The 22699-nt window shown below is 38.9% G+C and overlaps 1 protein-coding gene across 1 annotated transcript in view; it reads right to left on the bottom strand.

Moving 5' to 3' along the window:
- Window positions 1-8006: 8006 nt before the first annotated feature.
- LOC126262794 (ribitol-5-phosphate transferase FKTN-like) overlaps window positions 8007-22699 on the bottom strand; it is a 119482-nt gene continuing 104789 nt past the window's right edge. Inside the window, exons 4-5 of the mRNA XM_049959616.1 lie at window positions 16066-16324; window positions 8007-13609 (exon numbers count right to left, since the gene is read on the bottom strand). Of these exons, the coding sequence (XP_049815573.1) occupies window positions 13393-13609; window positions 16066-16324 (476 nt within the window). The 3' untranslated portion in view covers window positions 8007-13392. The remainder of the gene's footprint in view (window positions 13610-16065; window positions 16325-22699) is intronic.

Here is a 22699-nt window from a genome sequence, read left to right as displayed (position 1 = left end):
TTTCCCAAGAAAATAGTTAAACATAATTCCAAGAAAACATATAAAAAACCTCAGCTAACTAAAGGAATAAGAATATCTTGCAACCGTAAAAGAGAACTGTATCTAACAGCAAGAGGGATTACTGACCCTGAAATTGTTCAATATTATAAAAATTATTGTGCGGTACTAAGAAAAGTTATTAAAAAGTCCAGAAGCATGTGTATCATGTCTGAGATCAGTAACTCTGATAATAAAATTAAAGCAATTTGTAATATTATTGAAAGGGAAACAGGGCAACCAAGAGCACAGGAAGACTTTAGTGCCATAAAACTGAATGACAAGTGTGCTAACAAACAATCAGAAATTGAAAATATTTTCAATAATCATTTTTTAAATGTTGTGGAGAAAATAGGATCTAGATCTTCACTAGAAGAGGCAAGGCTACTAATAGAAGAAGCAACTGTAATTCCACCAACCTCTCGCTCTGAAATGAGTAAAATAATAAACTCACTGAAAAGTAAAAGCTCTTACGGAATTGATGGCATTTCCAGCAAGGTACTTAAAGCTTGTTCCCCACAGATAAGTAGGATTCTCAGCCACGTATGTAATAGCTCTTTGGAGCAGGGGGTTTTCCCCGATACACTGACGTCAGACGTCAACAACTACTGCCCAATCTCTCTTCTGACGGCTCTATCAAAAATTTTTGAGAAAGTAATGTATTCAAGAGTAGCCTCCCATATTTGTAAAAATAAACTACAAACAAAAAGTCAGTTTGGTTTTCAGAACAGTAAATGCTATATACGCTTTCACTGATCAAATATTAAATGCTCTGAATAACTGGACATCACCCATTGGTATTTTTTGCGATCTCTCAAAGGCCTTTGATTGTGTAAATCATGGAATTCTTTTAGATAAGCTAAATCATTATGGTTTGATGCGGGCAGTGCACAAATGGTTTAATTCATACTTAACAACAGCTGATTCCTCAAACTGGGGGGCTATCAAGTACGGGGTACCAGAGGGTTCGGTCTTAGGTCCTTTACTGTTCTTGATATACATTAATGACTTACCATTCCACATTGATGAAGATGCAAAGTTAGTTCTTTTTGCTGATGATACAAGTATAGTAATAACATCCAAAAACCAATAACTAAGTGATGTAATTGTAAATGATGTTTTTCACAAAATTATTAAGTGGTTCTCAGCAAACGGACACTCTTTAAATTTTGATAAAACACAGTATATACAGTTCCTACAGTAAGTGGCACAACTTCAATAATAAATATAGACTTTGAACAGAAGTCTGTAGGCAAGGTAGAATTTTCAAAATTTTAAATGTGTCCATTGATGAGAGGTTAAACTGGAAGCAACACATTGATGGTCTGCTGAAACATCTGAGTTCAGCTACGTATGCTATTAGGGTTATTGCAAATTTTGGTGATAAGAATCTCAGTAAATTAGCTTACTATGTCTACTTTCATTCACTGCTTTCGTATGGCATCATATTCTGGGGTAATTCGTCGTTGAGTAGAAAAGTATTCATTGCTCAAAAACGTATAAACAGAATAATTGCTGGAGCCCACCCACGGTCATCCTGCAGACATCTATTTATGGATCTAGGGATCCTCACAGTATATATATATTCACTTATGAAATTAGTTGTTAATAATCCAACCCAGTTCAAAAGTAATAGCAGTGTGCATAGCTATAACACCAGGAGAAAGGATGATCTTCACTATGCAGGGTTAAATCTGACTTTGGCACAGAAAGGGGTAAATTATGTAGCCACAAAAAACTTTGGTCACCTACCAAACAGCATCAAAAGCCTGACAGATAGCCAATTAACATTTAAAAATAAATTAAAATACACTCCTGGAAATGGAAAAAAGAACACATTGACACCGGTGCGTCAGACCCACCATACTTGCTCCGGACACTGCGAGAGGGCTGTACAAGCAATGATCACACGCACGGCACAGCGGACACACCAGGAACCGCGGTGTTGGCCGTCGAATGGCGCTAGCTGCGCAGCATTTGTGCACCGCCGCCGTCAGTCAGCCAGTTTGCCGTGGCATACGGAGCTCCATCGCAGTCTTTAACACTGGTAGCATGCCGCGACAGCGTGGACGTGAACCGTATGTGCAGTTGACGGACTTTGAGCGAGGGCGTATAGTGGGCATGCGGGAGGCCGGGTGGACATACCGCCGAATTGCTCAACACGTGGGGCGTGAGGTCTCCACAGTACATCGATGTTGTCGCCAGTGGTCGGCGGAAGGTGCACGTGCCCGTCGACCTGGGACCGGACCGCAGCGACGCACGGATGCACGCCAAGACCGTAGGATCCTACGCAGTACCGTAGGGGACCGCACCGCCACTTCCCAGCAAATTAGGGACACTGTTGCTTCTGGGGTATCGGCGAGGACCATTCGCAACCGTCTCCATGAAGCTGGGCTACGGTCCCGCACACCGTTAGGCCGTCTTCCGCTCACGCCCCAACATCGTGCAGCCCGCCTCCAGTGGTGTCGCGACAGGCGTGAATGGAGGGACGAATGGAGACGTGTCGTCTTCAGCGATGAGAGTCGCTTCTGCCTTGGTGCCAATGATGGTCGTATGCGTGTTTGGCGCCGTGCAGGTGAGTGCCACAATCAGGACTGCATACAACCGAGGCACACAGGGCCAACACCCGGCATCATGGTGTGGGGAGCGATCTCCTACACTGGCCGTACACCACTGGTGATCGTCGAGGGGACACTGAATAGTGCACGGTACATCCAAACCGTCATCGAACCCATCGTTCTACCATTCCTAGACCGGCAAGGGAACTTGCTGTTCCAACAGGACAATGCACGTCCGCATGTATCCCGTGCCACCCAACGTGCTCTAGAAGGTGTAAGTCAACTACCCTGGCCAGCAAGATCTCCGGATCTGTCCCCCATTGAGCATGTTTGGGACTGGATGAAGCGTCGTCTCACGCGGTCTGCACGAACGCTGGTCCAACTGAGGCGCCAGGTGGAAATGGCATGGCAAGCCGTTCCACAGGACTACATCCAGCATCTCTACGATCGTCTCCATGGGAGAATAGCAGCCTGCGTTGCTGCGAAAGGTGGATATACACTGTACTAGTGCCGACATTGTGCATGCTCTGTTGCCTGTGTCTATGTGCCTGTGGTTCTGTCAGTGTGATCATGTGATGTATCTGACCCCAGGAATGTGTCAATAAAGTTTCCCCTTCCTGGGACAATGAATTCACGGTGTTCTTATTTCAATTTCCAGGAGTGTAATTTCTAGATGACAATTCCTTCTACTCATTGGCTGAATTTTTAGAAGGAAAAAAACCAACAAAAAAACTAACAACAACTTAAACATTAGTGTCATGTAATATTTTGCGTAATGTAATATCTTGTACAGACATCTTTTATTAACCTGACACGTTCCACATCATTACGAAGTGTCGTATTCATGATCTATGGAACAAGTATTAATCTAATCTAATCTCCTGTTGCTGGGGTGGTAGTAGTTGATTGTTGGTGTTCACTGATACATGTAAAATTAGATGTCCTTGGTGATACTTTTGAGACTGGATCTGCTGATGTCCTTTGTGGGTCTCCTGTAGGTTTCTGGTTTCCAGTGCCCAGTTCTTCTTCTTGTATCTCGAATATTTTCGGGTGTGGAACTTGGTTCTGCTGCTTTTTTTCAGTTAGATGCTTTTGCCGGTATCACAGCCTGGTTTAGTCGATGGTAGTTTTGTTTCGCTGTGTCTTCTTTGAGTGATGAAGGTGTAGCACAGTTCTTTTTTGAGCCTCCTCGTTTATCTTTCATAACTATCGAGTTGGATAAGTCCGTTTCTGCTTCTGATTTTTCTTGTGTTTTCACTGTCATATTTGCTGAAAGGTCTTCACATTGTATGTATCTTAGAGCTGGTATTTTCGGATTGGCATTTACTGCTAGTTGTAAATGTCTACATAATTTCTCTTTGCCTTCCATTCGCAAGTGAAGTCCATGCTTTGTATAATCGCTTCTACTGAGGAAGGTATTGACGCCCACTAGCATTACATGCTCATAATTTTTTGCTGTCCTCGTTGAGAATTCGTTTGCAGCATAGATTCTGTTGTTCAGTTTTGATACATCGTATCTGTATGGAATTGTGCACAAATAAACTTTCGTGTGGATAGTCTTATGAAGAGAATCTGTTAAGGCACATTTGAAATCCTGAAATTTCTTTAGGATGTCGTTTGTCCCACCTAGAATGACGACACTGTGATTCGTATATTCTTTCGTCTTCTCGTCTATGTTACAAACCACGTCCTTTAACTGTGCGTTAGGTTTTTTTACAGAAGAGATGTAGTGTTTTTGATTCTGAGAACTTTCATAATTTTTGCACAGTGTAGACCATGACTGTCAGAAAGAATTAATACGCTCTGTCTCTTGTTATCACTGTGTATCACTTTTTGGGGCACTGGTCGATTGCTTTTTTTACATTTTTCATTAGTATTAACACTGTTGGTTTTGTCAGGGCACTTCAGAACACAAACACTTGAGTCCTTCGCTGTAATATTTTTGCTTCTGGTTCATTCATGCTGCTTTTCTTTCTCACTATTTACAGTTTTTGTCAGTTTTGTTTTGATTGGTTCAAATGGCTCTGAGCACTATGGGACTCAACTACTGTGGTTATAAGTCCCCTAGAACTTAGAACTACTTAAACCTAACTAACCTAAGGACAGCACACAACACCCAGCCATCACGAGGCAGAGAAAATTCCTGACCCCGCCGGGAATCGAACCCGGGCGTGGGAAGCGAGAACGCTACCGCACAACCACGAGATGCGGGCTTTTGATTGGTGCATTCGATTTCAGATAACCTAACAGTTCGGTATTTCCATTTCGAAGTTTCGCTAAATCATTCTTTAAAGTGTTAATCACTGTTTGCATGCTTATGATACACTCTTTTAAACGTTCAATTTCTGTTACAAATTTGTTAAATGGAATATTTTCACTTTCAACGGCTGTATTTCCGCGTGGTAGAACAATGCGCACATCACACTTGTGAGCCATTTTATTTGACTTCATATACGTACCAGTAGTTCACTATGTCTAGATCGAATTTCCGGACACTTGAGTTATAATATCAAGCATAATGTATTTACGACTGCTGTATTCACTGATTTTTACGTATGTTGTACATTTTTCGTTCAATTTACCTTTATATTTGTAGAGCTAACACACGTGCAGTTTACACTTTCCGCCATCTTATTATCTCACTGCATTTCACCAACAATATCGTGCTTCTCACATCGTCACTCGTAAAATTCTTACAACATTTAAGCTGAGATATAGAAACGGACGTGAAAGTAATCTACAGCATGCAGTATGATGTGGAATAAGTGATTCCAACTACATGTGGAACTAGCAAATTTTATTATCTGGAACTACTGTACAGAATTTGCAATAACTACAATTCTCAACAGAACAATTGAGAAATACAACAAAATTATCACCATTAATTTATTTATTTTTGGTTCGCTGTACACATAATAAAGTTCATATCCGGCACACAGATATATGTAGATAAGTTTCTCGTATTTTCGTCACTCAGATTGCCACTAATTGTGACTTATTTAGTTTCATAATCGAAAAAAACCTTTCGCACACGTATGTCGATCCAAACATTGATATAACTTTTGCAGCCTCATTGTGGAGACGGGGAAACTCTTCCCATGGAAAATCTTCGTAAAAAAAATTTGTCCTTTAAACGGGAATTACACTGCACATCGATCAATTCCATTTGCAAAAGGACTGGGGCACTTTCAACTTAAACGGCAAAGGGTCTAGAAAATAGTTCGAGAACAGATGTCAGACTGGCAGTGTCCTGAAAACGTTTACAAAATTGTGCCTGTAGTTCCTCCAACACAGAAACGAATTCGTCAGAAGGTGCGTTTTCTCTGACTTTAGAGAGCGTAGGAAAATGTGCGGTATTCTTTGTCATGAGTTGTTCCCTCCACAATGCGAGTTTCTTATTAAATGCATCCACTTTTTTAATCAGATCAGAAATAAGCTCATTCTCACTTTGCAAAGTCTTATTGAGAGCGTTCAAGTGTGCAGTCAAATCAACTGAAAAGGCGAAGTCTGCAATCCATTTTCGATCTTCTAATTTTGACTCTGCCTTTCCTTTTTCCTTCAGGAGCTCAACAATAGCGAGTCTTAAATTGAAAAATCTCTTGAGGCATGACCCTCGACTTAACCAACGTATTTCCCAGTGGTAAATAACATCTCCGTACTCTTCGTTCAGTTTCATGAGAAACTGTTGAAACTGACGGTGTACTAAGCCATGCAACTTCAAAAAATTTACTATGGTGACTACCAACTTCACCACGTGCTTCAAATTTGCATATTCAGCACAAAGAACTTCTTGGTGTACAAAACAATGATTCCGTACAGATCTTACGTCGATCGTCCTAGTTTTTTACACAACAATGCTACAAGCCTATTTTGAGCCCTCGAATTTCTGGCGCTCCATCCGTGGTGACTGAAACTAACATTTTCCAATTCAGGTCAACGGCTTCAACTGCCTCGTCAACCACTTTTAGTAAGTTGGTACCCCTTGTTGTGTCTTTCATTGGTACTAAATCTAACAGTTCTTCCTCCACGTGCAAATTTGTGTCAACTCCACGAACATAAATCACTGGTTGTGCTGTGTCCGAAATGTCGGTCGACTTGTCCAAAGCAATCGAGAATGCAATAAACTTGCAGGCACTGTCAATTAACTGCCTGTAGACATCCGCTATTGTCTGTCTGGAAAGACTAATTTCGCTGAACTTCTTTACTTCCAGTTCCGCCACCTCAACAATATACTCGATGAAATCACCATCACTGAAAGGCTTATTCGCTCTTGCAATTTTGAGTGCTATTTTGTAGCTTGCTCTTAAAGACAGGTTCAGTTGAACGCTAAGAAAAGGAAACAAAAATTGAGTGAACTCTAAATTCGAATTCTAACGACAAATATGTACGAATACAAACATCAGAAACACAAAGATTTGTAAGATGTACACACGTTTGGTCCATCTCGCTGCATAACACTACGTCTTCTTAATTCTGCCAACTTGTTTGGTCTATCAGCCCCAACTAAATCATTAAGTTCTTTGTGTGTAGTGTTATAATGCCATTCTTTTGCAAATTTGCGGTGCCCGGCGAGTATGTGACTGCATAATAGACATTGAGAATTTTCATCTTCTCTTTGAAAAAATATTGCAATTCCCATTCAGCTCTGAAGGCTCGTGGTGTTGTGTCACTACCTCGCCTCTTTGTGAGTGTGCGTTCCATTGCAACAACCACTGTACAGTACTTATAAACTTCCTACGAATAGCTAACAAATAGCGAGGAATAAACATGGCTGCCACTACGAATCAACACATCCTATGCCGGATGAAAAGATGACGCATTGCACAGCTAGTCTAATGTCACGCCATGCCGCAAAAGACCGAGGAAAGCCGAGTAGTAGCAAGGCAGACCGAGTCCTGGACGGCACGCGTGCACTTTGGCACGCCATGGCCATCCCTAATGTATATGATGTGTCTGAACTTCCTCCACTTAACCACAGAAGTCTGGCTATATGAATAGAATACACACAGAAACCTTCAGTAACTGATGTACATTATTTTGTGTTGTACACGATTTCTGTGGAATTATGACAATAGCGATTATCAAAATCGAAAAGAGGTATTTACAACAATAGAGGCAAGCTATGTAGAAAATGGATGGGTGATTCTTTCTTGTTTTCTTTTATTTCTTTACTTTTGTTGGTTTTCCTTCTTACTTGCACTGTAATAAAAATGTGTTGACTTCTGAATTTTGTCTGCCATAAACTGTACTCAATCTAGATATTCATTAAACTATTACACCTGAATTAATCTTCATATCATAGATAAGGCATGCAATGATTTGATACTGGAAGGCCTTGGGCAAACTTTTAACCATGGAAAAATCGGGCATATATATACAGAAGAGATACTGTTAAAATCATGGTGCTTTATTTCCAATATGTAAACATTCAAGTATTACATACAATATGTTGCTGTTTAATGCACCAAGCTTGAAAGTTCACTCACCTATTTTTTAAATTAAACTCAGCAGTTAGGCTGGAAGTTACAACATTTCTTCTGAAAAACAACACTATCTGCATAAAATAAACAAAAAGAGTATACAAAAAGAGTATACAAAGAGACGTATTACATTTGAAAGGCACACAGAATGGCTGAAATTTTTTTGTACATAACACAGTATGCAAAACTCACTACAGATTTTTGCATGCTCTGTGACTGCTCATAATTTGTTTGCATTTTACTGAGCACACATTACAACCATAGGGCTGTCACTGAGCACAATGAAATCTGTATACATAATTAAATGACCTTCAGATACCACTTAAAATGGCTGCTTCTCCTCCTGAACCAGTACAGCTGCAAAAGCTTCGTTCACTGCCATCTCTAGACAATTTTACAGGGTTCTCTCATACGTTATCACCTTTGTGTCATGCCAGTGATACATTGATATTCTGGACAAGGAACAACACTACTTAAAAATATCCGCAAACAAGCAGCACACAATATAATTTTTGTCAATGTTCTAATTAATGCATTCCAAAGTATTTGTATACGAAATTTTCAGTCAGTTTTCATTGGTTGTTCTCTATAGGCGTGAGTAGTGAGAGGACTTTTATCTTCAAATTATAAGGTTCTTGTAATAAAAAGAAGTTTGAGTGGGCATATTTTGGCTTAATAAATAGAAGAAAATGATTGTCACCTAAATATAAGCATCAATGAGCATGATATCAATCATTATAATAATTAGGCATGTAATATTGTAATATGGATGGCTTCTGATATATTGTAAACAGGTAACATGACAACTACAAATTTCCTTAAAAATAAACCTTTATTTTGTAACAATATGTATAAAAATATCTTGAGTTTAGGAAAAAATGCCATTTTAAACGCCATGGTGTTATACCAGAGATTTTTTATGGCTAAAGTATACACAATTTGTTACAAAAGTAGCAAGGTGTTCTTTTTTATTTTGCAGCTCCCCATTTGCCCGAGAGATGAGACAGGGGGGGGGGGGAGGAGAGAAGAGGAGCCAGGTGGTGGCAGAGGGAAGGTCTGGGTGATAAATCATTACACTGTAGAAAATACTGCAACTAGCGAAAGGTTTTTTGAAATGATTTTATTACAACATTACTAGTTTCAGGCCTGAGCCCATCATCAGATGATAGTGTTGACTTCTTGCAAGTTTTACACGTGAGTCTTCCTGCAAAGCACTCCTTTACAGCCAGCTGCTGTGGCCGAGCAGTTCTAGGCGCTTCAATCCGGAACCATGCTGCTGCTACGGTTGCAGGTTTGAATCTTGCCTTGGGCATGGATGTGTGTGACGTCCTTAGGTTAGTTAGGTTTAAGTAGTTCCAAGTCTAGGGGACTGATGACCTCAGATGTTAAGTCCGATAGTGGTTAGAGCCATTTAAACCCTCCTTTACATATAATAAGACAGAGGTTTTGTCTTCTTTTACAATCCATACTGATTGATGAACAGAACAAAATGATAAATCATTATGTGAAAGAACTTCTTCATTAAGCTCAACCCTTGTAATGGTAATTACATCTCATGTTTTACACTCCCTTCAGCACATAAGGCTACAAAGCTTCAATCAATGTCATGCAATTAAACTTTAGGAGAATAAGAACAAAAATAAAAAAGAGAGGCATTTGTTAAGCACTGTGGAAGGAAGAAGAAATACCAAAAGCTGGGCAACCACAATAGTGAGGATGCTCAGAGACCACAGATTAATAATGACATATCATGGCCACACCGTCACTGCCCCCACATGACATGGGCGAAAACCATCACCTGTGATGAGATCTCTATAATGAAAATCGAAGTTGCACAATTAGCAGAAATAACAGCGAGGTTGCTTTTATAAAAACTACAGCCACCATCCCAGTGTGAAACCCATATCTTTTGGGAGCATACAATTTCCTTTCATTAGCAGACACACAGAAAAATACAGCACATGAAGTTCTTCAAGTGGATCAAGAAGCCAATCAAAAAACTCATTCACAGTTTTAGTGGTAATAGTATCAATCATCATGCCGATCACCATAGCTGTATTAAAATGAAGGTAGCAGTGTTCTCTCATGTCCAAGTTGACTGAAGTGAGCGAGAGAGAGAGAGAGAGAGAGAGAGAGAGAGAGAGAGAGAGAGAGAGAGAGAGAGAGAAAGAACTATGGTTTAGAAATCTCTCTGCAGGTGATATTCTAGATAACTCGTAATGACGCATCTGTCAGGCACTGTGTGCAAAATGCAGGATTTGCTGAAGAGAGCTGCACTCCCAGTTAAAAGATGGGGCAGTATAAAAACTGGATGGCTTTTAGAGTATAGACACACAATAGAATGTGCACGATATACCATTACTACATAAGAGTTCAGCATATCAAATTAAAGGTCCCGTCAAGATGAAGCCAATCAGCCCATGATGAAGCTCATAGCATAATTAGTTTAGCAGCTAAAGAGTGATGAATACATACAAGTTAATACAAAGTACAAAAATTAATAACTTTCATTGTATTCACTGCACAGAACTGCAAGATGGGTCAAAAGAAGTGTAATTCAATGTAGAAAACTGATCTACTATCAAAAATTATGAATTAATATTTACTATGATATTATTATACATTTTTCATATTTTACCTGCAATTTCAATAAAAAATTATCATAAATGCTAATTACAAGTAAAAGAAAGAAAACAAATGTATCATGACAGAGTAGATCCAAAGACAAGCTGGCTGAGATGCAGTGACAAATGATGCACCTCAGTCTGGTTTTAAGGAGGAGGAGGAGGAAAGAAAGAAAAAGTCTTAAGCTGAATCAAAAAATGTGATCACAATTTGAATCACCCACAGCTCAGCACATACTTCCAATAACACCCACCATATAAACGATTCTTTACCCTTCCTCAGCACATGAGAATGTAACAACTTTATGCTGCAAAGAATGATTTCAATACTTTAAAGACTACAGAATAAATAATAGTTGCAGAGAATTTATAAGCACATAACAAGATGCTTGCTGGAAAGATTCATCATATTATTTATTTAACATCTATGTAAACTGAAAAACTTTTACATGGTGAAGTGAAATGTAATTTTGAAAGCACTGAAAACAGTCATCAACTCGGGATGACTGACATTCATGCCAGTGAGTGTTGTGATGCAATATGGGGAAGTAAGAAGTGCTAGGAGATGTTTGGTTATTGGAGTTATAGAAATTCTTTTAGTTTGTGCAACTTAAAAATATTCACATTGGTGTTAGACCTAGAAAGATGTCACACAGTCACTGGACTTCAGTCATTCAAGGTCATGGGGGAGTTTGATTTGGTATAGACAGCTTTTCTCTTTGATGACTCAAAGTTTGGACATCGAACATTTCATTTCAAGTAATGTGGTACAGCTGAAAACTGGACATTCATGTACTGATTAGTAGCTATACAAATTATATGTGACTGGCAAAGCGTTAATCTATTCGAAGATTTAAGTTCAATGAATTTTGATTAACTTTTTCACTCAAAAGAAGATTCCTGTCACTGTATTTTGTTAACAAAAAGCATTGCTGTTTCAAGACTTGATGACTTTTTTAGATTTTGGTGGGCATGTATGTAGAAGTGAGCACCTCCTCTGTGGGCCCCATAAATATTAGGTCAATAAACAGTTATTTTTTGAAGGGCCATTTCATGGGCAGTATTTCAAGCTATATGAACAATTTCGTGCTCTAACCCGCATTACTTAATAGTACTTTAAGAGATGAAGTAATGGAGTTATGTCATATTGCTGATTGTTACCTACACGTGACATAAAAATATAAGCATAGTTTCTAGTCATCAGATCTGAAAGTCACAGAAGCCATTAAATTAAGGCATTTGGTACATTCCAGCTGCATCCTACCTCAAAGAGCAAATAAAAGAATACTGTGAGTAACTGACCAACCTCTTTTCATATTTGTATGAAGAGTAGTCCACCTTAGATTGCTGAAAAGCATCATGTTGTCAAGCAATGTTCCAATTTATGACATACCTGCAGCATTGAGGCTTAAGAGAGAGAGAGATACTGGAATAACAGAATCAAGGCAAAAGCTTCTAAAACACATAGACGGTTAGTCTTTGCACAGGAAAAATTGGAAATAACACTCACTCTTGGGCTATTTCATTTGCTTCTCACAATCTAAATGTATCTGAAATTATATCATACAGTAATACAGAAAATATGCAGTTGGGGATAGCAAAGTTTCTTCTTGTTGCTGAAAATCATCCACTACTGATATGACAAACTGGAACAATAACACTTCAAATGATGCCCAATTGAGACAGATTTAGTAGGATGTAGCCTAACACAATACTTATTTTAAAGGTGGGTATTTTTGTTTTTTAAATAATTCTTATTACGTTCAGAAAAAAGATACCCATCATACGATATTATCATTTTGGAATGATGTCACTTACACCTCTCATATTGACACAGATAAGGCAAACGAAGGCAAACTAATATTTTCTTTGCCTCAAATGCTTGAGAATTTGCAGTGCTGCTGAGAGTGGAAAATTCATTATGGCACATAGTTTAACAGTACTTAGATACCTGTATGAAACAGTCCCCCCACCCCATACACGCATACCACAGATGGAGAGGGGTAGTTAACTGTTTTTAACAAAATTGAATACACAGACTAAATTAGAAACAAATGACAGAACAATTTTCAGCACAAATATGCCAAGCAAAAAAAGCCCATGCACTCATTTTCATTGTGTAAATATACATAATCTTAAGGAACTGGTGTCCAGCAGATGTATTCAGTAAAAGTCATGGTGATGAAAAAGCATTACGTAATAGCTATGTGAATTAGAATCTAGCAATCTGGCCATCACCAGCGGACTGAATTCACTTCTTGATGCGGATTACCACTACCAGTTATGATGGGAGGGTTTTTGAATATTTATTACATAGTGAAAAACATGGGATAAATTTGCTGTGTGGCAAAAAGTAATATGGGTAAGTAATATGACTACCTTGGTCAACAATATTATGCAAAGGATAGACTGCTACTGACCATAAAAAGCTGTGCCTGTCTGCAACTCAACATGTAATATTTAGAGTTAGTAGCAGTCTGACCTTTTCATAATACTGTCGATATTTCAAGCTTCACTTTCCATTGTTACATACCTCAGTTACAAATTTACATTTCTTGTGGTTCTTTTTTATTCTTTTTCCAGAAAAGCATAATGGCTTTTATTGAATAGACATAACTTCTCAAATTAGCACCTTCAGAAAACAACAATACTGCCTTTCAGACATTTAGTTCTACTTGGCCCACTTGGAGACGTTTAATCATACACCTGAATCACATGCTGCCACTCCTGTACTGGCCACACACCATTCTCCCTAACATTTGGAGGGCTGCTCTTCCAGTCCCAATGAACTACAGGAATGTGCCAGTTCTTACCATAGTTGGCTTCAATATATGTTTCCGTTTCACAAGGTACACGAACTTTAAGTTCCAGAAATTCTGTCCAGCAGAGAGTAAACCGTGGAAAAATATATCTGAAACACAAAACAAGATATCACTTATTCTTTTACTGAGTGATGGGCCAAAATTTCATGACCATTGCAGTATCTACGTATCTGTAAAAGCACATCACTGACATCATATGAATTGGAAGTAAAGGGAAATGGGTTACTTAATATTCCTTTGACTTTAAGGTCATTAGAGACCGACAAGGAACCCCTTGAGTGGGAGGTCAGAAGTTCAATCTTTAGTACGGCTCATTTGAAAGTCTTGTGTTAATAATTATAACCAGAAAAATGTTAGCTGCTAATGACAAACCTTACACATCAAGAAGGCAACAGAAAAAGAGTGTCTGGGAGATGCAGATATCAACATTCCATGTGAAGTATGTATTACACTTCACAAAATAGATATCACTGACCATCCACAAATGTTCAAAAATAACAATTAACTTGCACCACGAACACCAAATGAAAAATGATGCATCAGAGTGATCAAAAATGTTCACACCATAAAGACTGAAAGTGAAATACATGAGAGTTACAAACCATACAGGACATTCAGCTAAGTATCCACCCTTAAAGAATGCTTACTGGTATGATGGGATGCAACCAAATGTGAAACAGTTTGCTGTGGAGCTTAGCATGAAACCAGCTATCTATTAAGGCATGGTGCATATACTGTGATAATATATTTTACAGGCATGGGAAAAAAAAGAGGCTGAATTTGTCCAGTGGTTCCAGGTGGTATGAACTGCAATGTCACACACTTTCAGGAGGGATAGTTTGTTCTACAAGAGTATGATTTTTAGACACAGATCAAGAAACAGCCAAAAGCAAGTAATTTTTGCCAGCTATTGGTCAAAAGCAGAGCTCATACCATAGTTGTAGTCCTCTTATGGCCATTTCCCACACTTGCTTGCTGTCACGTGCCCTATTTCCCTTGTAAGATACTGCACGAGTAAAAATTGTAGAGGATAGAGCACCTCTAATTTTTTACAGCACAATAAAAATCTTTCCAGCCATTTTACCATTGAGATTAACAGTCGGCATAATTTTATACTAACGTGTTAAGTTATCGATGTTAGTTGATCTTCATACAACTCTCTTGGTACCTCTAATTTCCAGGTTCCTTTCATATGCCTTTGCTCTTCAAATCCCAATTGGTCGGAGTTGAAAACAAATTCTTTACTGAATGATGGGATAAGTTTGTTTATCTCATATACAAATTTTGGGGCCAATCCTGCAGTTCCCTGTGTGTCAAATTGATGCGTTGTTTGAAATGTCAGTATTTTACGTCTTCCAATTCTGTAGTGCTTTTAGAAGTTAAGCAACCATCCATTGCTTCCCTTGGAATCACTGTAATCTATGTTGCACTCAATTTGATGTGCATAATGCATTAGGTTACTATCATGCACATCCTCTAAAATGTATCGAGCATCCCTGAAATGTGCAGAAACCATTTTTGCCGCAAGTGCGCCTTTGTCCACCTTTGACTATCTGTAGTTTTTCTTATGAACTAGTGGCCACATTGCTGTGGACATATTCGAAATTTGTTCAGAATTGTTTTTCTTTTTTACAATGCTGGGAACGATCTTCAATGTACGTAAATACATTTAGTGCACACTCCTTGGACAGCGATTGTCCTTTACTATGTTTCACTGGAGACAGAATTTGTGGCTCTCTGTCTGGCAAGGATTATGAATTACACAGCTAGACACCTGCTTCAATATCATTTTCACTTGTTATGCAAGTATCATCATCATTGAACTCCTGATGTACATCATCCGCACAGTCGAGCGTATACATCACACATTTCACCGACCCACCTTGCAGAAACACTAATATTTCATCTGCTACTTCTTTCTCACTCTGCGAAATACCTTGGGTTCCTTTCTATTGAAATGTCAATTTCGGCAACTATTGTTGTAGATATAATACAATGTTTGCCTTGTTTATCGTTGTCATTGCTCTGCTTTGTATCAACTCCACTAGTACTCTAGCACTCTCGTGAGTTAATCGTTGACTAAGAATCTCAACTAAGCTCCAAGCCTCATGCTGTGCTCGGCATTGCATACCTCCAGTTCTGCCTCCTGTTGACAGCAGCAGCCAACAGTGTGGTTGCATGGTAGACAAAATGTGGGGCCTCGCACTCAATGGGTTGTCTGTGAGAGCAAATGCAGGGGAAAATGGTGTGAAAGGAACATTGCCATATTCTCACTGAAGAAACCACCATGATATTCACTGTAATGCATTTAGCAATATCAGTGGAATGATACTCTGTAAATAGAGGCTTTACAAGTTAGTGTAACACAATAGGCGACTTGTTAGTCATTAATTAAAAAATTAGTGAAGACAACAATGAGTATTTGTCATCAATTTGCCAACAAGAAAATAAAACTAAGAAAGTAATTAAACAGGTGGAAAAGCAAGGAGGCATGAAACTCACAAATAGCCACCAACAGAAAATTTATTTTAACTGCTTAACTCACTTGAACTTCTTTCCAGTTTTTGCTTGTGTCCCACCATTCCAAACCCAATACTCTTCTTCGTAGAAAAAGAAAATATCTAATTTGATATCTCCAGTTTTAAATGATATTTCAAGACTGTCATTAATCTTTCCAAACCAATGCTTGAGAGTAAAACCGTGGGACAGAAATTCCGTTACAATCTTTTCATTGTAATCTGTGATAAATATTCCAATATCCACATCCCTGCCATAAGGTATTATGTCACATTGTCGTAGGTAGCCTGAAAAATTACAGTCAGCTGTAATAATAAAACAAAAAGGAGGAACTCAACAGTCTTAATTTTAAAAAAAGAGAAATTTGGTACATCTAATATGTTACTAAATGGACACACTGAATGCTTGCTGTATATGAAACACGCATTATTGTTTAATGACACCTCTCTAATACCATTTCCTAGCTGCAATACACTGAAAAAACACAAATATTTTCAAATATATAGGTTGAATTTGAAGAAAACTTTGCATAGCCATCTTTTTGAGTACAGTCAATGAGTTGATATGTGTGGACTATGAGCAGAATGGTTGATGATTTGACTAAAAACTGGTGGCGGCTGGGAGAAAGCCTTCCTTGCTTTCCCATAACGTACTCAGAAATCCAAAGTAGAAGGAACACAGGCAGAAATAATGCAAAGCGTAGTAATTGGTACTGGGATAAAAGTAAAGCAAATCGAGCAAAAATCGAATGGTAACAATAATCTCTTCTGCTTTGTTTTTAAAATTCTTGCCTTTTACTTAGATTCAGTAAACGTTCTGGAAGACCTAGGTAGTCTTGTAAACTGCACCTTAACCTCTTCTGAGTGGTGTGTTTGTTTCCAAGCTATTCTGAAGACTTTTGTACCGATGCATCAGCAGCATGGTGAATTACGTTACTTTCAGGCACTTGTCATTCTACTAGTTGCACCCAGATCCCTGGAGTGCAACATTTATGATGGTAGAACATACTAAGAGATCTATGACACAGAATGATTAGTGGCAGCACTAAGGTTTGTGCTCTCAAGTACATCTAGCATGTACAGAAGTTTTAAAACTTCTGAAAAGTTTGAACTGAGAGCAGGCTGAAGGGAATAAAACACCACATAACGTACATTTACACCTGCAAAAAGTCAGGATGGGCAGAGCAGCTGCACAATGAGTTTAGTGAGAGTCTCTTCACGTAATGTGTCATTAGGGGTAAGTGCAGGTAATGTTTATATAGTATGTACACTACTATAGTGACTGTTTGGAAGCCAGTGGTGAAGATGAGAAGAAAGGTGCTTTATGTGTCTCTAAGGAGGGTGACTATACATTCTTTAGTTCTCACCTCCATTGAGATCATTCTTTTGGTGTAAATTGTAATGTTTTATGATAGAATGTAGTAAACCAATATGAATTGAGACAACAACTGTGAAGTTGCTGTCAATTTAGAAATTTGCTAAATTTAAAAATATTCACTAGACAACAGTTTCATAAGCCAAAATCAGTGAAAATAAATAAATAACAGTCTAAGTGAAGGAAAAAATGCTGCATTCACTAAAAAGTATTATTTTTCTTTCTTTTCAGTTTTGTGAAGGTGAAGAACTTATTGTGGGCAAAATAGGGACAGGATGATTTCTTCAGGGAAACTGCATAACCCACAGTTTTGACAAAAATAGCCATCATATGGTCAGGTGATTTTGACCTGTATTTGTTAGCTTCTTGACTTCATACTACTGCATATAGCTTTTATAAGTTTTCTGGGGTGAGAAATGCAGGTTTTGAGGAAAGTACACATCTGAAATTTCACTACCCCAAAGTCAGGGTGTGCATCGACACTTTTTACCTACTGTGTTAGACATCACCGTTTCACGCTTCCTGACTTGCAAACTAAGATCCGCAGCAAATGAGGTACCAATAGTGATGCTTGCACGGGTTCAATTTTTTTTTTGCTTTAGTAAAAGTATCATTTTTTAAGGTATACTAAACATGAAAAAAAATCGTAAGGGGTTGAGCACCTCCAACTTTTAGCAGCACAATAAATAGCTTTCTGGCCAATCAACAATTGGCATAATGTGTTAAGCCATTGATGTTCACTGATCTTCGTACAACTCTCTTGGTACCTCCAACTTCCAGGTTCCTTTCATATGCATTTCCTCTTCAAATCCCAATTGGTTGGAGTTGAAAGCAAATTCCTTACTGAATCATTGGATAAGTTTGTTTATCTCATATACAAATTTTAGGGCCAATCCTGCAGTTTGTTGTGCATCGTCAAGTTGATGCTTTCTTTGAAATTTCAGTATCTTATGTCTTCCCATTCTGCAGCACTGTTCGAAGTTAAGCAACCATCAACTGCTTCCCTTGAAATCAGTGTAATCCATGTTGCACTCAATTTGATGTGCACAATCTAGTTTTTGACACAAGTGTGCCTGTCCGTCTTTGAATATCTGTAGTTTTTCTTATGCACTACTGGCCATATTTCTGTGGACATATACAAAATGATCTTCCATGTACGTAAATATGTTTACTACCTGCTCCTTGGACAATGATTGTCCTTTATTACGTGTCACTGGAGACAGGATTTGTGGCTCCCTGTTTGACAAGGATGATGCTAGACACCTGTTTCAATATCACTTTCACTCGTTACACAAGTATCGTCATCACTATACTGCTCATGTACACTGTCTGCACAGTCGAACATATATGACCCCACAAATTTCACCAACTAATCTTGCTCACATCTGGCATCTTGTACACTGGAGATGAACATAGGGCAGTTTCACTGCATTGGTCTCTCTTTTACATAACTGTTGTATATGTGGAAGATGGGCCCCATCTGAAGCAGCACATCCCAGTTGGAATTTATGACTTCACTTTGAGGCTAATATATCCCATTGTTATATGATCCAGCAGCACTGTTTCAGTGAATTTAAAAATAAATGCTGCTGTTTTCACCAATTCATCACTTATGCTATTCGTAAGATTTTGGATATCAACCAACTGTCGTTTTGTCCATTCACCTTTTAATTCTTCTTTTAGTAATCCGTGATGGCTTACATGATAAGACCCATGCTATAGTAGAGGGAATTATGAAGCTTTTACTGTAGGATACTTTCCAAGTTATTTTACTGCTTGGAGTTTTGCAGCCTATAGGGAAATGGTTATTTATATCAGTTAAGACGCATTTCTTAAACATTTCACAGATTTTAATGTGCCAGCTTTTCCACCATAAGACCTTTTGGGTGTCAGAGTGTGACACTTGAAAGTGAGAGTGCCTGATTTTTTTCCATTCAAAAACACAGCGAAACTGTGTTCTGTTACTATTAATTAAAACTTGCTATGCAGAACATTTGTCAGGTGTATTTCTTATTTGCATCCTCTTTGTAGGGTGTATGTTAGTTTCCACCAGCAGTATAACCTTCCTGCTGCGAATCATGGGAGAAAAATTCGTAGGTGTCACACAAGCAATTAGGGTAACTGATAACATATGTTGAATCAGGCACAGTCCCACATAATACCTGAGCAGCCTAATACAACTAGTGTGCCCCAGAACTGCTCTCTAATGGCTGTTTCTATTCAACAACTACCCTATCCATAAAGTGCTTATCACAATTTGAGGCTGAGGTTTTTGTTTTTTATAAATGATGTACGATCTTCCTAATTTGAGCATTACACAGTAGTGTGAAGAAGTACTGATTTGGTTGCACAATAGCAAGATCTATAGTGTCAGTACTAAAATTTTATGAGGGATTGTGGATAAAAATGACAGAATTATAAAATGCAACAACAATTAATATACCATTTAACTTTATCTGGGCCCACAGCATGATATAAAAGTCTTGTAATAATACATAAGTCGGTTGCTTCACTTGTATTTCTTTGCTGCAATAAGCCTATTTCACTACAACTGCCATTGTCAAGCTGAGATGGCAGATGTGTGTGCATGAGGTGTGCTTGCTTGTGTGAATGTTTGTGTGTGTGTGTGTGTGTGTGTGTGTGTGTGTGTGTGTGTGTGTGTGTTCTGAGGGAGGCTATGGCCAAAAGCTAAATGTGGAACAATCTTTTCATTGTGCCTGTCTGCAGCTCAACATGTCATCTTTATGGTGTGTAGCGGCTTTGAATATGTCTGCTTGTGTCTGTATATGTGTGTGTGTGTGTGTGTGCGCGTGTGTGTGCGTGTGCGTGCGTGCGTGCGTGCGTGCGTACGCGCGCGCGCGAGCGAGTGTATACCCGTCCTTTTTTCCCCCTAAGGTAAGTCTTTCCGCTCCCGGGATTGGAATGACTCCTTACCCTCTCCCTTAAAACCCACATCCTTTCGTCTTTCCCTCTCCTTCCCTCTTTCCTGACGAAGCAACCGTTGGTTGCGAAAGCTTGAATTTTGTGTGTATGTTTGTGTTTGTTTGGGTATCTATCGACCTGCCAGCACTTTCGTTTGGTAAGTCACTCCATCTTTGTTTTTAAATCTATTCTTTTTCTTATATTGGTATTATATTATTCAGGTACACAGAATTTTATCATCATTTGCTTAAATTTTTTGTAGTTACATGTTATGGCTATATGCTGTGTGTATTACGTCTAGTTATTCTCGGTTTTACTTATGGTCAACATATAACTAATAGTTTAAAAAAAGCAGAAAGCCTGGAATTAATGGAACATAAGTGTGACTTGTGCTTTAAACCTTCATTTAATTGTTTTTTTGTTTCTTTTTTGTGAGAATTTATGATAAAAGTTCAACAAAACATGACAACCTATTGTTTCTTGATTGAGTAGCAGAAAAATGAACTATTGTGTAGGTTTTACTCGCAAGTAAAGTTAAATCTTTTACTTTGTGAAAAATCTGTAAATTTTTAGGGCTGTTCCAGGTTCACACATTCAGACATTTTCAGTAAATATCGGATGTCTCTGGAGTCTTTTCCTAGTTAGTAATGAACAGTACAGCCACCAATTTCTACACATAGCTTTATTTGGAGGTACACTTTTCGATTTTCCATCATCTTCAGGCTCCTTACAGCCAGTACATTTGTTTCTCTATAGCCCGCATCTCGTGGTCGTGCGGTAGCGTTCTCGCTTCCCACGCCCGGGTTCGATTCCCGGCGGGGTCAGGGATTTTCTCTGCCTCGTGATGGCTGGGTGTTGTGTGCTGTCCTTAGGTTAGTTAGGTTTAAGTAGTTCTAAGTTCTAGGGGACTTATGACCACAGCAGTTGAGTCCCATAGTGCTCAGAGCCATTTGAACCATTTTTTTGTTTCTCTATGCATCTTGGCATTTGGCCAAAGTTCCGTAGTTGGAAAATAGTATCTTGTGTCCTGTTCAGCATTTTTATCATGAACCAGCATATTTCAGTGATGATACAGCACTCCAGTTCTTGCTGAAAGGCACAGTGAGTAATCCAAAAGGTACCAATATCATAAATGTGAAGGTAATTCTGCCACCTCCTCATGGCAGAAACACTGAATCAAATTTGATGAAGCATGATATGGAGATAGCTTCAACCTTGATGAAGAATATAAACTACAGCAGAGTCCCTTTAATCCGAACCCTGGTAATCCGAATGTTCGGTTAATCCGAACATGAAAAATGTTAGGCATAACAATGATAGAAAAGCTGTCGTCAAACTTACTAAAATACACAAATACAGCGTATATTTTATCCCTACTTTTTAGATGACAAAAGCTCATTGGTTTTTGGCGTAACGAAGACAGTCTAACAGACTTAGTTGTGCCACCGTCTCATAAACATAAAATCAGCATGTGTAGCTGTGGACTGTTGCTCCAAATAGTGTAGCATGAGGTCAAGGGCTTCTGCTGCATCACTGTGTGGCACCAGCTCTCCTTTGTCGCTTTCAGGCTCATTGTCACTTCTGTCACAGCAGTCCACTTCTTCCTGGTCTTGACTCACAGCAGCAACTAAATCAGCATCAGTAAGGTTCTCCACACATGCCCCATCCACTGCCATCCATCCGTCTATTTCTCCTTCACTAGGTTCTTCACATCCTGGGATTGTCTGTATCATTTGTAATAGATTTTACTCTTCATTTTCAACTAGGTTGTCCTGAAATTCAAGGGATGTCCACAGTTTTCTCCACGATTTTCTCAGAGTATTTTCTGAAATATTCTGCAATGCCTCAGCGGCCCAATAAACAACACCCTTCACTTTTTTTTTGTCTACTAAAGGAATGCTACCATCATGGATCAGCATTCTTAAAAATTGTTTTCTGTAAATCAGTTTTAATGTTTGTAGTACGGCCTTGTCTATCGGCTGTAAAAGTGGTGTAACATTCGGTGGCAAAAACTTCCCCTCAATTTCTCCATTATATATCTCCTCAGTGCTGGGGTGAGAAGGCGCATTATCAATCAAAAGGATTGCATGGAGAGATCAAAACTATCAACCAAAATCCACTAACGTCTGCCTGGCATCCAGCGGTTAGGGGTCAGTGTCTGTTCGCCTAGATGGTGCGGCTGCAGCAACCTTCTTGATCTCAACAATCAAGTCATATTCCTCGTGATCTTTCCTCGGAAGGACCACCACCAAGTTAGTTTTCAACTTGAAAACCAAACATGATGATAACACAAGGAATGAATCCACTACCCCGGGCACCAGTCGCAAGGCTGGCTTTACCTGGTCATCGGATTCCGGGGGACCAGG

Source organism: Schistocerca nitens, chromosome 6 (genome assembly GCF_023898315.1).
Source record: "Schistocerca nitens isolate TAMUIC-IGC-003100 chromosome 6, iqSchNite1.1, whole genome shotgun sequence".
Classification (NCBI taxonomy): domain Eukaryota; kingdom Metazoa; phylum Arthropoda; class Insecta; order Orthoptera; family Acrididae; genus Schistocerca; species Schistocerca nitens.
Note: the sequence above shows the minus strand (reverse complement) of the source record. Positions and strands in the feature narration are given on the sequence as shown.